This window comes from Sebastes fasciatus, chromosome 1, assembly GCF_043250625.1.
Source record: "Sebastes fasciatus isolate fSebFas1 chromosome 1, fSebFas1.pri, whole genome shotgun sequence".
NCBI classification, from domain to species: domain Eukaryota; kingdom Metazoa; phylum Chordata; class Actinopteri; order Perciformes; family Sebastidae; genus Sebastes; species Sebastes fasciatus.
The window spans coordinates 22450131-22468393 of record NC_133795.1 but is presented as its reverse complement, the minus strand read 5'-3'; the positions used below and the strand labels follow the sequence as shown (position 1 = coordinate 22468393).

Here is an 18263-nt window from a genome sequence, read left to right as displayed (position 1 = left end):
GGCTTCCATACATATGTGCAAATAAATAAAAAAAAAAAGTCTAAAAAGTCATCGTTTTGACATAATATCTAGAAATCTTGATTTAGTAAATCCAAATTATGACTCATAAGTATTATTTTCTTTTCATCATTGGCAACTGTTCATTCACTTTTTACTCTTGTGCAGAAATGGGTTTCCATATTATCCGTTTAAATCAAATTAGATGCATATATTTAAATTTAAAAGGAAGACTATGTTATTTTCAGATGTTGTTGTTTAACGTTTGTTGTATTTTTAAAATTATGTTAGTTTAGATCTTTCTTTCTTTTTTGTTATTGACTTTGGCTTCTTGACCTCTCCTGACACATTTCTTGTTTTTTTTTCATTGACTGGATATCGTGCAGTTTTATATATGTGCAAATAAATAAATAAAAAAAGTCTAAAAAGTCACCGTATTGATATAATATCTAGAAATCTTGATTTAGTAAATCAACATCATGACTCATAAGTATTTTTTTTTCATAATTGGCAACTTTTCACACTATCCGTTTAAAGGTCCCATATTTTAATAAGTGCGATTTTCAAGTCTTTTATGTTATAAAGCAGATTTAAGTGATATATAAATACTGTTAAACTATTAAAACACTCAATATATACGGAGAAATACACACAGCCCGTATTCAGAAATTGCGCGTTTGAAACAAGCTGTTAGGATTTCTGCCCATTTGTGATGTCACAAATATACAATATTTAGATCATGACACAGTTTTAAACATAAACATTCTAAATGTGTCCCAGTTTATTTACTGTTGCAGTGTATGTGAATGTCATCAGCTGACAGGAAGTAAACATGGACCCAAACTGTTGCCTAGAAACACAATTCTATTGCAATTCCTTTGAAATGCACTAAAACGGATTGTTTCAGACAGGGGGTAAATACAGGTAAATTCAGACAGACAGTATGAGGAAAATAAAGTGTTTTTTTTAACATTACAGCATGTAAACATGTTCTAGTAGAAACCTAAAACACAAGTATGAACCTGAAAATGAGTATGATATGGGACCTTTAAATCAAATAAGCTGCATATATTTAAATGTAAAAGGAAGACTATGTTATTTTCAGATGTTGTTGTTTAACGTTTGTTGTATTTTTAAAATTATGTTAGTTTAGATCTTTCTTTCTTTTTTGTTATTGACTGTGGCTTCTTGACTTCTCCTGACACATTTCTTTTTTTCATTGACTGGATATCGTGCAGTTTTATATATGTGTAAATAAATAAATAAATAAATAAAGTGTAAATAAGTGTTTTTTTAACATTACAGCATTACAACATGTTCTAGTAGAAACACAAAACACAAGTATGAACCTGAAAATGAGCATGATATGGGACCTTTAAATCAAATAAGCTGCATATACTTAAATGTAAAATGAAGACTAAAAGCTGTATGTCTTGTTGATCTTGTGCAGTTTTATATATGTGCAAATAAATAAATAAAAGCAGAAATGAGTTTCCACACTATCCTTTTAAATCAAATTATCTGCATATATTTAAATGTAAAATAAAGACTCATATGTTATTTTCATAGTCGTCCCTCAGCGGTGTGAGTGGAGTTGCTGTGTGACTCGGGGTCCCTGAACGCACCCCAGCAGGCCGTGAACGCACCACCCCAGTCTGTGTTCTCTAGTTACAGTATGGCGGCGGCGACTTGCGGAGGAGGAGGACAACTTCTAGATTCCTCTCTAAAAACTGTAGGAAGACGACGGCTTTAACTTCAAACACCCGCCTCGACAAAACACAAACACGGCCGACGACGACAGGCGCAACTTGGACTTTTTTCCCCTGGAAGATAATCTTGTTATTCCGCTTGTGATGCGCGAGGAGAGGAGAAGACCTGCAGTCACAGGAACTCCCCTGATCTGATTTAACTAACTGCTCCAACTGACGGACTGACTGACTGTCAGTTAGCCGGCTAGCTGCTAGCTGCTAGCCCCATGCTAACAGCTCGCTTTGCAGTTGGGCTCCGTAGTAGCAGCCAAAAGGCGGGCTAGCTTTGCTGCTTGTATTTGCTCCAGGAGAACAGGGATGGCATTTCGCCTCCACCCGGTAAGCGAACTGGTTGAGATGGGTGTGGGAGGAAACATTTGAGGACGTGGTTGATGAAGTTTTTGTCATTAGCCTAGCCTAGCCTAGCTTAGCTTACTGTGTGCCTGTCCACTAGCGAGCTAGTAGCCAATTAGCATTTTAGTTGCACAAGAAGAAGAGCTGCTGCTAATCCCAAAACTAAATCCAGACGAAGAGTGGAGACTGAAGTGCTTTAGCTGGCCTGATTGATGGTTAATGTTTATCATAACTCAGGGTGGTGTTTTCAGTCCTGCTAGGTGTCGTTAGAGACCATATAGGTGTTTCTGTGGAGGGAGTGGTAATTTAGGTAGCTAGCTAAGGCTTCTCCTGGATCAGGGGCTACAATGTCACTCAGATTATTGTCTGTAGATGTCGACTAGATTACTAGATATGATACAACTTTATTGTCAGTTTGCACTGAGATTCATTTAGCATCCATAGGCAGCTTAGTTTGAGAAAAAGTACACATACAATAGACATACTGTTACCATAGATAGACAGACAGACAGACAAGTGAGACCCATCAGACAAAAAACAACACACATCACCATTATTCATACATAACCCATTACAAAATTACCATCTGTCCTCTGGATTTACATGTCTTTAGCAGCACATTAATTATAATTTAGCAACAAGATGGACTGATGGACAAAAGCCTGTTCTTTAGCCTGATGCAGGTTAAATGTAAGGGACTCTGAATCGCCTCTTGGAGGGCAGGAGTTGATATTCCCCTTGATGACACATTACTAAACCTGTGTAAACCGACTGGCACATTGGGGTGTGTACCCCTGTTTGTTTAGCTTGCTGCAAGACAAGGCTTAACACAGCTTGCTGCAAGACAAGACTTAACACAATAGTATTGTTAATTGTTCCAGATATACATTACAGCTTGCTGCAAGAGAAGACTTTAACACAGCAATAAAAGGGTGCAATACTATTGTTAACTGTTCACCCATATACATTAAGATAGATAGATTCCTTGATTGATAGCTCATTCAATTAGTAGTCACAGTTACCAGCTGTTGCTATCTGGAAGGGTACTGAACATCAAGTCTGTGGTGGCTCTGACTGGCTTCCTCTCAGCCTGCTTCAGTGCTGGAATAGTTTGATGGACGTGGGAGGCTGTTTTCCAGGCTGTCAGTGCTATACTCAGTCATGTATGTCTTGACACATGGCACAACGTGGTCTGTACATAGTGCCTGCTGTCAGATATATAAGTATCGTTATGTAGCTTTGGTGGACAGTCAGTGAGCAGTGAGGGGAATGTCTTGTCTTTTTTATACCTGTTGGTTTGTTTTTTATTTTCATTTTTTTCAAACACAGGAGAGTCTTGTTGAATCGAGGTGGGAAAGCGGTGCAGCCTGGGCTGGGCACAGTGGACAATGTTTATTAGTTAGTGCCTAGGAACTTAGAGGACTAACTGTTCGGCCTACATATAGGCCACGGATATTGTAGATTATTCATTGGGGATTGCAACAGAAGACTGCCACTCTGGATCAAGAAAACTTGTCCCTCGTGTCTGGTTGGAGTAACACTCTTAAGCCAAAATCAATGCCGTCGGCGCTGGCTGTGTTCGCCTGCCGACCCAACTCGCACCCATTCCAGGAGCGACATGTGTACCTGGATGAGCCAGTCAAGATCGGCAGGTCGGTGGCTCGGTGTCGGCCGGCCCAGAACAATGCCACCTTTGACTGCAAGGTGCTGTCCAGGAATCATGCCCTGGTTTGGTTCGACCACAAGACCGGCAAGGTAAGAGAAGATCATAATGACTAAGCTGACAAGTTGTTACTGTATTTTCCCCACAGGAGTGACTTCCTTCTAGCTTTTCAGAAGAATTTGGTGTAAATCTTCAAGTGTGAACTCTGCTCAGGCCTGAACACATTCAGTTTGTTTAAGGGTGAGTTCACATCAAGTATGCTTGGAGGGAAACATCAAACTTTGGAGTGTTTCCTCCGATAGACGTATCCAACACTGTACTTGGGAGGGGGTAATACATAATCCCAATTGAGTACAGGAAATGATCCCAAAACTCAAGGGATTACGGGTAGAAAGACACAGATGCTGTTCCTCATGCGAGGAAAGCTGAAAAAACCCCAGAAAAAAATAAAGTCTAGATCGATTCTGGCTTTATTTTCCACCCACTTTAAATATCCATCCTACTTGAACATAGTCTAGCGAAACCCTGTCCAATTGACAAGCTACCTGTGAGACTTAAATATGAGCTATTCTAAAACCAATATATGTTGTCTGTTGGGGATATTTTCACATTTTAAACAAAAAGATACAGTAAATATTACGTTGGACATCTGGCTCCCATTTGTTTAAAAATAAGGTCCTATTTTTTTTCTGCCCAGATTAGTGAAACACGTCTTCATCTCATCCTCATCTGCACCATTTAATTTCACAAATAACTTGAAAATAAAATTTATATTTTTGGAAACACTAAAGGCAAAATCTTTTTTTATTTATTAAAGATAATTTTTTTTTGGCATTTTCTCCTTTATTTGATAGTGGACAGTGTAGAAATGAGGGAGAGAGAGAAAGGGGTATGACATGCAACAAAGACCCCAAGGCCGGACATTGTGGTTACATGACACGCGCTATAACCAGCTGCTAAAGGCAAAATCTTAAACTAACCCTGCTCATCCTCATTGTTGTGTGGTTGTGATTGTTGGCTCATTTCCCAGGCAGGGGTTAAACTTAGTCCTGGATTAAACAAAATTCAATGCAGATATCCACTGAAGAATGTCTTTAGTCCAGTCCAGGACTAGACTTAATCCTTATCTGGGAAACCAGCCTGTAATTTCTTTAAAATCCACAGGTCTGAGATGTGAAGCAGACGGATCAGATCTGTGCGTTGTAGCATCTGTCGTTGTGTAGCTTCAGTGTGTCTGCAGTTTCTCTGTAGAACAGGTTGAACAGGCCGAGACAACCACAGGATTAACCCAACTATGTGTCATTCAGGGACTTTGAAATACCCTGTGTGTGTTTGTGTGTGTGTGTGTGTGTGTGTGCACACACAGCACACGCTATTTATAATGACACCAGCAGCGTCATCCTTCCTCTCTTCAGGGATAAATACACACAAGCATAGATTCACCAACACTGATTTATTGGCACTTAGGATTCAAAGAGGATACATTATTTTTGTTATTATCACCAGAGGTCATTTTGCCTCAGTAAAGGGCTGAGCGTGCACTTTTGTATAATGAACCTTGCTCTGAATAACTTGCAGTGTTAAAGAAGCCCAATCATATAAGAAAGACTTCACAAGTGTTGAATGAATAGACACTAGGAACTCTGTTGGCCCAAGTACTAAAGGACCCTCTTCTGCAACACCTGTTTTTGGATAAAGACTTTTTAAATGTGTGAAACACTTTACAATGTGAGCAGATTAAACCATATTTAACATATTTTTAATTATTTGTCACGTTTAGATAAGGATTCAGTAAATCTGGGTGCTTTGTGACCGAGGGGTTAAATTGCCAATCTTGAACCTCACCGTCCTCCCTAGTCACAACGAGCTTAAGCCTATGGCATTTTACACTGCATAGATCAGCCTAGCGGCTAGCAGACTTTTACTTACTCATAGCTCTTTTACTCTTACTTGGCGCTACTGTTGCACACTACTGAGGTCGCTCCCCTTTTTGGGACTAACTGCTCCACCGTGGAGCCGGTAGCAATTTCGCTCTCAGTCATACTTGCTGCTGTGCGTACTGCGTAAATGTATGACATCATTACGTCAACAGGTAGTAATATTGGCATCATCACAATTTCTTTTAGCATATTATATATTTATTATACCGGCATTATCATGAAAAATATGGCACACCCCTAACATCAGCCAAACTTTAAATGTGTCACAAGACTTTGGACTTGATTTACATCAGGTTTTTGATATATGTGATACTTTTTGATGTACAGATAGATTGTTAAAGGAACATGGCTCAGTATTCACTCTTTCTCTTTCTCACACACACACATGCACACGCACACAGAAAGATAAGCACATAGACCTGGCTTGCCTAACCAATACCTCATTACCATAGCTTCCTCTTGTAGTAAGAACGTTTTTTGTCACATGAGTCTGCAGTTTGTTCAGAAACCAGACAACAGTTTCACTTTGCTCTAATATATTGAAACAGTTTGTTGCTTTCACCTGAATTGTTCTGCGCTGTGACTGAGAGCTTGGTGATCTGAATACCACGCAGGATCCAAAAGTAGAATAAGGTAAAATGTCAATGGAAACTGTTGCAACATGTCTTTTACTGCACATATTGACACTTTGTGATGGCGTTTGTGCGTAGCAGTTTTCACCTCCATCTTGACTTTGTGTGATAAGTGTGCGCTGGAGAGAAACAGATGTGATTGGTCGCATCCTGTGATTGATGAACCAATCAGTCGGCTCAGTGATCCAGCAGATTGCTTTATTATTGATGTTATCTGTCTGTACATCAGAGCAGGGTCTACTCCTACTGTAAGACTGGGAGAGATCCCACTAAGGTCTCTGAGAAACTCTGAGATCACTGAATCATGCTCACTTCTCAGACTCAACTGGAGCTGCTGGAAAAATCACAACATGATGACATCATGTCTTTTATATTTGCTCAGTTTTATTGTTCTGCAGCCAGACTGAATTGTGATTAAGGATTGAGACCTATAACACTGTGATTACATGTTATGTACTGTAGCTTGCTGATGTCACAGCCTCCCTGTGCGACCGTTGCCTTGACACCGACTACTGTGAAGGAAGGAAGGATGAACTAATTGACATGAGCACAGCTGGTGGGATGAATATCTGAAGGGCTTTTAGAGGAAATAATGAAGTGTGTTCTTATTTAAGCAGCAGTCATCATGGGAAGGTCAGATCAGACCCAGCTGCTTCTCTCTTAACCCCGGAGGTCCTGGGACCTCCGTTTTGGAACTACTGTGCTAGAGGAGCTGAGATCCAGCCAATCAGACAGGCTGCAGTCCAACCAGAGGACCAGTCAGGCAGTTTCTCAGACAGACAGACAGTCAGATGAGATGTCAGTGCTGTGTCATTTATGGTCGCTTACTTCTTCCTTCCTCCGTAACTTTGAGATTGAAATGTGATAAACAATGGTATGTAGTTTTTGTCGATAAGACTCCAGAAGTTGGGTTTTTTTACAGACCGGCCATATGTCAAACCCAGCTGAAGTCTGTTTACATTCCATGAAAACAAGACAAGACAAAAACGATATAACCATGACCAAAACTTTTAGACAACTTTATCAACATGGAGATCAACATGTAGATGTTGAATGCACAGTAAGGCTGCGATTATCACGATTATTTTAATCAATATTGAGACCACGATTATTTATCACGATTATTCATTGATTTTGGGGACAAAATATTTTCATTGCACTTTCACATTTAAACAAACAGAGCACTGCTTTCACTTACACGTTGTGCTACATTCCTGCTAAATAACAGATCTTTGCAGCCGTTCGCACATCGGCGCTCAAGTGTCATTGTGAACTGCTCAAAGACACGAGCCAAGAGGCTTGCCGATGCCCCGCAGACACATTCCAGATATCTTACATGCTCAATATGGACCTGTTGGGGACTCTGGCCACGAGCTACACAGCCAATGAGAGCGTGAGATACGGGTTGAGGAGAAACCTGGGGGAGGAGGGGTCGCCTGTACCAGTAGGAACTTACTGTATGTGTTACATTTGCAACATGGAGCAAAGTTGTTGTTGCACCTAGAGGAATAAATAGTAAAAAAGAGTGTGGAAACTGGTGGAAACGAGGCTATTTTGTGAACACATGTGGCAACGACAACATCAGCAATGTGTCTCCCGTATGGTATCACGTCATTTACCGTGTATTTCTCACGTGTGTTTTCATGACAAAACGTAGTTTGGAGACCTCATCGGGGATTCCTCCTGGTGAAAGATCTTGTAGTGTGTCAGCGGTCAGTCATGTAGTGGGAAAACCACAACGACTTAAAGACTCACAATTAAAAGACAGAAAGTTGTGTAGTGTGAACAGTACAGCGATCTGACGACTCTGAAACTCTCGTAGCGTGAACTTACCATAATGGATCTGAGCCATCCCTATGTTAACACCTGTGCTTTTCCTGTAATGACCGGATACAGTGTCTTGTTATGGTAACTCAAGGTTACATCACAAACATCACAAAAAAAACGCATTAAATAAGAACACATATGCAAACAACTGCGGAAAGGACTTGAAATGCTAAATAAGAAGCTTCGTTCTTGCATCATACTTGAGACAGGGCATTTTTGTAGCTGTCAGTAATTGTCATTAAAAGAACCAACCAGCCTGTCGGTAAGACCACTCAGAAACCTCTAAACAGCAGTAAGTCGGTGGTGTGCTCAGGCAGATACGTAGCAGATTAAACCAGATTTGTACTTACTGTGGAGATCTCTGTGATACAGCTGTATCACTTAAGTTATCCAGTCATTCATCCATCCATCCAGAGAGGGTGTTTACCCTGAATCTTAACATGCGCCAGTTGACCGGATCAGACCAGGTTTATCGTTCTGGAGGACATACTGTAGTTTTAACACGTTAGAACTACGGAGCCCTGACACTGATCTGTAAAACAGACACTTTTGTTATTACCTATAACCATGGTTAAGCGAATGTTACAAGAAAAAGTCAAAATTCTGGTTTTGGTGAAGCGTATTGCTGATGAGTTTATTTATACTAGCAGGTTAGTGTCTGATAGTTGGAAGGTAAAATGTTGAATCATGCCTCTTCCTGCTTCATTAATACTCTACTAGCAAGTGTACATTCTGCTGCATCAGTGTTGCAGCTCTGTGTGAGACTGTTGGAGCTAAATTTGTCTTTTCTTGTCCTGCTTGTTTCCCTGCTGGCGGCCTACACGCCGTACAATACCTCACATCAGGGTCTGCAGCATTGTTCTGCAGGCCAATGTCACGTTTGGTCAGCCCTCTGTCGAGGATTTAGAGTCGAGAAGTGAAAAGAATGCAGGGGAAACCCAGACTTTAATTATAGGATGAATAAATGGTTTAAGAAGCCTTATCAGCTTGAAGCCTCATGGTTTGAACAGGTGTAAATACCAGTCAGCAGGTAGACGCCTGTGTTGGGCTCCACAGAGGGAATATCCCTCCTGCCAGGTGAAAACAAACCTTGTCATTTTATATTTCTAGTGTTTTTTTGTACTTTATAAAGGTTCCATGGTCAGTTATGTACAGTTTAGCTCTGTGCCTGTTAAAGGGACTGTTTGAAAGAATCAAAAATGCTTGTTAACAGGGACACCTGTGGCCGTTAAGTCAACAAAAGTCAGCGTCGGGCTCGCGCTTGCTCGCTCTAAATAGACATGAACAAGCATCGCTCAAAACAGTGAGGCGACACACGTCAACTAAAACCACAATATCACTCTATATTTCACCTGCTTGGCAGTAATGTTAGCTGACCAGATGGAGGTCTCTCCATGAATCAATGCTGATCCTAGTGTTGGCTTTTCCTGCTTCAGCCTCCCTGCCGCGGTGGGAGGGAGACACCGGCACCCGGTCGGAGACGATAACGTTTCTCGCTGCGGAGCCCCGTCACTTCACAAGACACAGAAAACCTCTGTTGGTCTGGAGGAGCTGCAGCATTTGTTTCTGCACAAAAGTCCACTGTACATTCACTAGATATTCTCAGAGCTACAAAGTCTTCTGCAGTGTGTAGTGTGCGCGCATGCACGTGAGAGTGGAGCGAGCTGAGTGAAGGCAGGCATGCAGGCAGAGGAGCTGAGTACAGCAGAGACTCCGGCTCTGGAGACCAAAGCTACGGTCTCCCCCGCGTCCCCCGACCGCGGCCAACACTGTTTTACAAGACGGGCTTCACTAGATAGAACTTTGCGGTTTTGGTGCTTCCGTGTAGTTTGTGTTGGAGTCTTGTCTGAACAGCGTAGCCACACGCGAGCGCACATGGGACACCCACCCGGGTGATTTATACATGTAAGAAGTTACAAACAGTACCTTTTATGGAGAACATTCCAATGTGATGGGAATTAAATGCAATGTAAGTAAAACTATGGTTAATATCATATGTTTACGCTTTTTTAAAGATTTAAATTTCAGCAAGGCAGTTAGACATAAAGCAAGTGTGAAGAATGTTGATGGATGATTCAGGCTTACATTTTATTTTTTTTGGTCAGTGATGTATGCAAGCATGTGTTACTAATACTTAGCATGTTGATTAAAGCTGTCAAGTTTTATGAAATACAAACTACTATTTGCACCTTCTGGAAAAATTTAAATATTTGATCTGTAAAGATCTGTCCCAACTCAAAATTCTTTGTATAGGAGCAACGGGCCGTGCCTTGTACTCCTGCGGGAGTTTTTGTAAAATGTCACTCTGATCTGCATGCCCCGTTGCCCTCAGCCAGCCCTCAGCTCTATATGCAAATAAACATGTAGTAAACACATGGCTAATACAGCAGACGTTGCGACGTAATATTACATGAATGTCAGTGGTAATATCCTACATATTCATGAATTTTATTAACATCAAAATACAAGGTTATTGTACCGACGTTCCCCGGGGACCTCCGTGCCGCCGGCACCGCTGCCTTTTCCAGGCAACAGCGGGGCACATAGCTTCAGAGAATCGGGAATGAGAGAGAGCGAGTGGGCGGGCGTCACTTCCGTACAGAGCACTGGAACAAAAAACACCAACACATCTCCTACAGTTTGATAATAATGCTCTTTGCGTGCCTAGTCTGTAGATTATGTAGCCTATAGATAAGATATATTTTAATAAAATATAGTTGTACCGACAGAATACAGCAGAGCACAGGGGCCGTTTCCATGCTGCGAGGCAGCCCAGCGCTCGCGTCTGCCCGTCAATTGACATGAGGAGCACAGTGAGACCCCGCGGATCCCAGCGGGACATCAGTTGAGTAGGCGGTCCTTAATGTGGCCCAGGACACATTCACGTACACACTGCTAGAAGAATGTGGCCATATGTGACCCAGACCACCTCTGAATGTGGTCTGAAAGATCCAATCTCAATGCATCCTCAATGCGCCTTGAGCGCGTTCACACCTGTACTTAGAGCTGTCCACTTGCGATCAGAGCACTGAGGATGAGGATCTCTGAAAAGGGCCTTTCTCTATCATCATGCTCGCATTGATTTGAAGCGGAGGCTGGTGTTTGTTAAAAATACATTCATAACGAATTGCAACTTGTTAATCAAAACTATTTTATTAGAACCAAAAATTTATATAATAAAGTAACTGGCTGGACTTAAATGAGCAGTCGGCTGTTTGGCCGACGCTTATGGAAAGCTCTGCAATGTTATTTAGGATTAGGCTACGTGGGTTGCTTTTAAAATAATTTGGACAAGTTATGTATTGGTTTTCATTCGTTCAAACTTCATTTGTTGGAAAGCACTTGGCATGTTTTAATCCTGAAACATTTTGGCGGACATGTTTGCGGTTTTGCTTTTTCCCCTTCTTCTTACTTAATTGGTGTTGATTTAAGTAAAAGTAAAGGATTTAAGTACTTGAATGGCATTTCATGCAGCTGTCAGACCTGGGTGTTACGATCTTGTTACAACAACTACTCATTTTCCTGATCTTTCATCATATACTGTAGATGCTCATCAAGTGTTTGTGCTGGGTGAAAGATTATGTTATAGCCAGTGTATTTCAGTGTTATTAGCTTCTAATGAGAACACACACACATACACACACACACACACACACACACACACACACACACACACACACACACACCCCATACGGTAGATAAGTCATTAGATTGCTGAAGGCCTCAGGTGGAGCCATATATACTCTGAATTACAACCATTTTTCCACTCCTCTTAACACTCACTGTCAGTCAGTGAGCACAAAATTACTGACTATGAGTGGATCAGCATATAGCTGTATGACTAGAATGGCAATTCATGCAGCTATCAGCCCAGGGTGTTATTGGAAGTGCTTCAGTCCTACTGCCGTCCCAAGCCGCTGCTGCAAAACATACATCTTCACTGCTACAGGCTCACTGCAACAGAGTGCCATCACTACTGTAAGACACAGGCCACATTCAGGGGGTTTATCAGTTTGATCAACTTTCGTTATGAAGCCTATGCTCTCTACACATATTGAGCATCATTTTCTTGTAAAGAGGGGGAGAGATTGGCGATGCCAAGACAATGAACTGCAGCGTTTTTAATGACATCGTATCTTACGCAGTTTTATGGCAGGTTGAAAATATTTTGGCTGGTACATTTTTTCAGTTTACCAGCCGTGGGCAGATCGACCAAAAAGTAAATCTGGGACCCTGATCATTCACCAGCCTCTTTAGTCTGTTTTTGCAGGGAGGGTAGCTGATGTGTGATATAGACAACCAGAGAGCTAATCAGTCAGTCAACCAGGCAGCCGGTGGAGAGCAGTGCTGACAGCAGAGCAGAGCTGTTGTCTGGTATCAGTATTCCATGGTATGGTAATGGCCTCAATCTGAATACCAACACAGCACAGGAACGCTGTTCCACACAGACAGGACACAGCTCTGTAACTCTCTTTATATCTGTGCGAGTGTGAAGGAATAAGACACTGTTGGCAAGAAAAGGCACCCTGGCAAACTCCACTCTGGCATTGTGCTCATGTGTGTTCAGTGATAGGAATACTGCATCCAGACACCGCAGCCGGACACCAGGATGGAGCATTAGAGGAAAAGGATGGGAATCTGTGGGAATCTCATGATTCATTTCTTGGTGTCACATTAAGATTGATTGATTCAGTAAATGTAAAAGGATGGCGCTATTTCTGTGCTCTTACTCCAGTGCACTGTGTGCCAAACCATTCACTTGTGTCCTTTTGTCCGCTGAACTGCAATATTAAACATAACTGACAGGTAAGACAACTGGTCTTGATGAATGTTGCCGTCTGACGAACAGGAAAAAAGCAGAGAAAAGTGTGATAGTATGCAGCTTTTTTATAAAAAAAAAAAAAAAAAAACGTGAACTGCATTAATTTTGAAGCATCTTACAATCTTCTGCCACACAGTTGACACCTTTTTTGCTCCGTCATCATAATGTTATTACAAAAATCATTTTTTGGCGTCGCAATTCTTGTGTGAATCTATTTTTTTTTCACCCACCCCTAATTAGAAGTTAAACGAGTACAGTCGACTAATTTCCATTTGTTTATTCTTTTAGCTAAATGTGCTGTTAACTCTGTGATTTGCAGTGAAATCACTGATGGTGTGCTTCAGTTCCTACATTACAAGCAGCCACTGGTAAGGATGTCAAGGGTCAGAGGTCACAGTGCCTGGCCAAGAGTTGGAGATGGAGGTATATCACTTATTTTTGTAGTATTGAAGTTCAATACCCAGCCCTATAGATTACAGAAGGGAAAGAATTAGAGCTGGTCCGATGCTGGATTTTTGGCGTTGATACAAAACATGCAAGTTTAAGATTTTGTTGTTTTCTTACGGAAAACATCAACATTTTTTAATCCACACGTCTGCCCTCAAGCAGAAACCTTTTTTCATCAGGTCACCATAAAACTTCAGTCTCATGTAATGTGGAAAAATCTATACAATTTTTCTTCCATTTTCTATGTCTTCATTTCCACCTTTTTCCACCTATTTTCTATTGGAGGTGTGAGTATTTGACAGGTGACACTTTAACTATCTGGAACATTATACTCAAGCGTCCTGAGCTAGAGGCAAGTTTCATAACTTGTTCGTGCACGATGCAAGCCGTTAGAAGCAATGCTCTTTTAAGAGTACAGGAGGTGTTAAAGCCTCCCATCACTCTTTTCTCCACCAACCATAAAGTGGAGCTCTATTCCTACATATCTTATTGGTTTCTAAATCAGTGAAAGTATCCTGTGAACCTAGAACCTAGAACAGATTAACATACCAACCACAACTGACCATTATCCAGCCTGGTAGGAAGGTTGTCGTCAAAAAGCCAGAAGAACATGTTGACCAGAATAAACTCCAGTCGACAGGTGAACCAGGTTTATTCTACTATCTGGTGAAGCAACTCATCCTGAGTCTTCAACTTCAACTTTTTCAACACTTCCTCAGACAGGAAGGAGGATGCTGTCGACACAGTCTGCCTTCACGAGCTTGTTGTAAAAAGTCACCACAAGCCACCAGAACACATGATGCTAAATCCTGGCCCGTGGCTTATCAATTTAGATTAACTGGTTAAATCACAGCAAAATGACTTCTCCAGACACTGCAGCAGTTTCACAAAGCTATAGGAATATAATTTGTGTTGAATTTACCTCCTTTTGTAATTGATTAGAAAGTATTTCAAAAAGGCAATTTATAACAAAGGAAGAGGTTCAAAACCGTTGCCTCATTTAATAATACACGATTTAACCTTGGAAGGGATTAACATACCAACCTGCCAAATATTATTCAGCCTGGTAAGAAGGTTGTTGTCAAAAGGACAGAAGAACATGTTGACCAGAATAAACTCCAGCTTCTAAATAAGGACTCATATTTTATTCATAAAAAATACAGATTCGATTGAAATAGCAGATGACAGACAAACTTTATGCCAAGATTTGAGACACAGCAGAGGGACATGTCCTAGAAAAAGACATTTTATGGCATTTTGCCTTCATTGGATACCTTCTATTGAGAGTAAAAGGAAACATTAATCCTGTATTAATTAAAAAAAAAAAAAATTCAATAAAGATGTCACGATACCAGAAATTTAGTAGTCAATACCAATACCAGTGAAATTCCACAATAAAAAACAAAAGTAAAACAATAAATCCCGTATACGTCATCATACACATATATTCAAGTTTCTTGCCAAAAACTTCATTTTGCAAGATTACATTTGAACACATCATGATAACTTTTAGGCCTGTCCTGAATACCATTTTTTGGGCTTCGAAGCTTCGGTGAGAAATATTCGAAGGTAAAAGCTTTGCAGGGCGGCGCAGCAGGCTGTCATGTTCTTCTGTCTGTGTGTCTCCATCTCCCCCGTTTCAGTGCCTGGGACAGCGCCGCTGCTGCACTACTGTACACACACACACACACCCCTACACACAACAAACATCAATATCCGTCAGAGAATAATAAATAATAATTGATGTTGAATATGAATAACGAATAATGAGCTATTTTTGGATTTATACTATTATTACATACTTACATTACATACTATATATATATATATATATATATATATATATATATAAAAACCAAAGCATTCGAATACTGATTTGGAGGCTGATTACCATGGCAACTGCTGAAGCTTTGAGGCTTCGAAGCATTCGGGTCAGCCCTAATAACGTTAGAATTTACCTTCGCCCAATACTCATTGTTACTGCTTGTTAATAAAGCCTGAATGTGTTCAATGGCAGCTCCCGTGTTAAAATCGGCAGGACGAGAGCTAGTTAACGTTGGCTGTTAGCAGCCGATAAGCAGCACAGTCCTGCACAGAGCTAACAGCTAATGTAAACTAGCTCTCGTCCTGCCGATTTCCAGATGGACTTGTTGTACACAATGTAGCATTATCAGGGAAAAATTGGGTGCCTCTCCTGGATGCATCGATAGTGATTTTTACTGCGTCCCAAACACCTTTTCTTTCGTCCCCGGGACGACGTTAGTTTTAAGCTCCGATGTACCTGCGGTACTGTAGAAAAATGAGTACCGTCATGTTTTCAGAATTCTTTTTTTTAAATTAATTAATTTTTATTTTTTTTGACTTTTATTTAGTGAAGCATGACAAAACAGTGGACATTTGACAAGACAAACAGAAACAAACAAAAGAGAAAAATAAAATGCGTTGTGATGTTAGTCCATTGGTGGTGATGGTGGCCATTGGTGAAGTGTACAAAATCCTAACCCAGTGTATAAATGATTCACCGAAACCAAACGTTTTTAATGTAGAAAATACAATTTTCCAATTTATCTTGTCAAATGCTTTTTTGGCGTCTAAAGAAACTATTGTTGTTGGTGTATTTGTGTGTGGTGTGTAATGGATTAAATTAAAAAGTCTACGTAAATTATTGGATGAGTGTCTTTCTTTGATAAAGCCAGTTTGGTCTGAGTGGATGAGAGATGGAGTAACTGTTTCAATGCGTGATGCTAATGCTTTGCTAATGATTTTTGTGTCTGCCTGTGTTGATGAGATAAGGGGCGGTAACTTGATGGGGAGGGGTGGGTCTTTATCGGGTTTGAGTAAAAGAGAGATTATGGCAGTGTTCATGTCGATGGGAAGTTTGGAATTTTGTTTAATTTCAGTAGTTAGTCTGTTGAAAATGGGGACTATAGTGTTCCAGAAGTGTTTGTAGAACTCAGCAGGGAAGCCATCGGGTCCTGGTGATTTATTGTTGGGCATGAGTTTGAGTGCGTTATAGAATTCTGTTATTGTAAATGGTTTGTCAGGTGTATTTGCTTGGTCTTTGGAAAGTTTGGGTAAATCAATATTGTTGAGGAATGAGTTAATATCTTCTTGGCTTGGTTTATGTATTGATGAGTATAAATTTGTATAAAAATCTTGAAAGGTCTTATTTATTTCTGCAGGTGTTTGTACGGTCTTCCCTGCTGAGTTCACTGTTGTTGAAATTGTTGTTTTTTCTTTGTTTCTTTTGATTTGGTTGGCCAGATATTTTCCTGATTCATTACTGTATTCAAAATGTTCATGTCTGAGTCTGTGTAGGAGGAATTGCGTTTTCTTGTTTATGTGATCATTCAGTCGGAGTTTGTATGTTCGTAAATCATTTAGAATTTGTGCTGTAGGATTATTTGCGTTTATGTTCTGTAGTTCTTTAATCTTTTGTTCTAAGTATATTTCCTGTTCCCTGTCTTTCTTTTTCTTGTGTGTGTGGAATATGATATAATTTGTCCTCGTAATACTGCTTTCCCTGTTTCCCAAAGTAGTGATGGTGCTATTTCCGGTGATTCATTTATGTCAAGGAAGGAGGCTCTTGATGTAATTGTCAAAATCGGGGTCATCCAGCAGAGATGTGTTAAATCGCCATCTGTTGGATGGTTTGTGAGGATGGTCAAAATTCCAGGTGAGGGAGACGGGAGTGTGGTCGCTGATGGTAATGGGGTGTATTAGTATGTCTGGGATTTGGGAAATAATTGAGTTGCTGGTTAAAAAGAAGTCAATACGGGAGTAGGAGTGAAGAACTGATGAGAAGAATGAAAACTCTCTAGCGGCCGGGTGTTTTAATCGCCAACCATCGCCAAGACCAAAATCACTCATGAACTGTTTAATGGTTTCTGTAGTTTGGCAGTTACGTGTGCTGTTTGAATTGTTAGACCTGTCGAGTGATGGGTTTATGACTGTATTGAAGTCTCCTCCGATTATTATTGGAGAGTCTGACAGATCGGAGAGAGAGGTAAAGAAGTTATGGAAAAAGGATGAGTCGTCAGTATTTGGTCCGTAGATGCATGCAATACTGATAGAGCTGTTGTGTATGGTTTATTATGATGAATCGTCCTTCAGGATCTGTGATGGTGTTTTTGTGTGTAAATGATATATTTTTGTGTATTAAAATGGCTAACCCTCTTTGTCAAGAGTTGAAATGTGCGGAGAAGATTTGATTGAATTGTGGTGTTCTTAATTTATGAAAGTCAGATTCAGATGTGAGTTTCTTGAAGGAGGCCTATATCTGCTTGTAATGTGTTTATATTTGAGGCGAGTGGTCATGAAGTCCTTTATCAGCTGCTCTGGGTTGTCGTCCTGTGTGTGTTCTGGGATTCCGGAAATTATGAGATTGTCTCTCATGCTGCGTGACTGTAGATCGAGTATGCTTTCTTTCATGTCCTGTTTTTCTTCTGTAACGGTGGCGAGCTGAGTTGTGAGTGAAGTGATGGAGTGGTGGAGGGATTTGTTTTCTGTTGTGAGTGAGGATATTTGATCTTGGCTGAATTCCAGGCTTTTGCGGAGCTGCTGGAATTCGCGATGTAAAACTTCGATGAGTGATAATCTTGCGTCCAGTCCAGATAGTTTATTGTCAATTGATATTAAAATGTCACTGACCTCTGAGCAGCATGTTTTGTCCGGGGAGTTGTGAGTGGAATCGGATTGACGTGATCTCTTGTCGGGTCGGGATGGTGTGGAAGCGGCGTTGTCCTTGTGTTGTCCAGATTTAGTGTCGGCCATGGTGCAATATTGGTTGTAATATATGTCGATGTTGAGAAACTAGCAAGAGTACACTAGAGT

The 18263-nt window shown here is 40.7% G+C and overlaps 1 protein-coding gene across 20 annotated transcripts in view; it reads left to right on the top strand.

The window, feature by feature from the left end:
• The first annotated feature begins 1644 nt into the window (after positions 1-1644).
• The window catches only part of slmapa (sarcolemma associated protein a), a 71361-nt gene continuing 54742 nt past the window's right edge, over positions 1645-18263 (top strand). For 17 of the 20 annotated variants that reach the window (XM_074637500.1, XM_074637587.1, XM_074637450.1 and 14 more), the window contains exons 1-2: positions 1645-2084; positions 3429-3854. In XM_074637500.1, coding sequence (XP_074493601.1) covers positions 3657-3854 — 198 coding nt within the window. In that variant the 5' untranslated portion in view covers positions 1645-2084; positions 3429-3656. The remainder of the gene's footprint in view (positions 2085-3428; positions 3855-18263) is intronic. The other 3 variants (XM_074637526.1, XM_074637578.1, XM_074637415.1) reach the window with 2 other exon arrangements.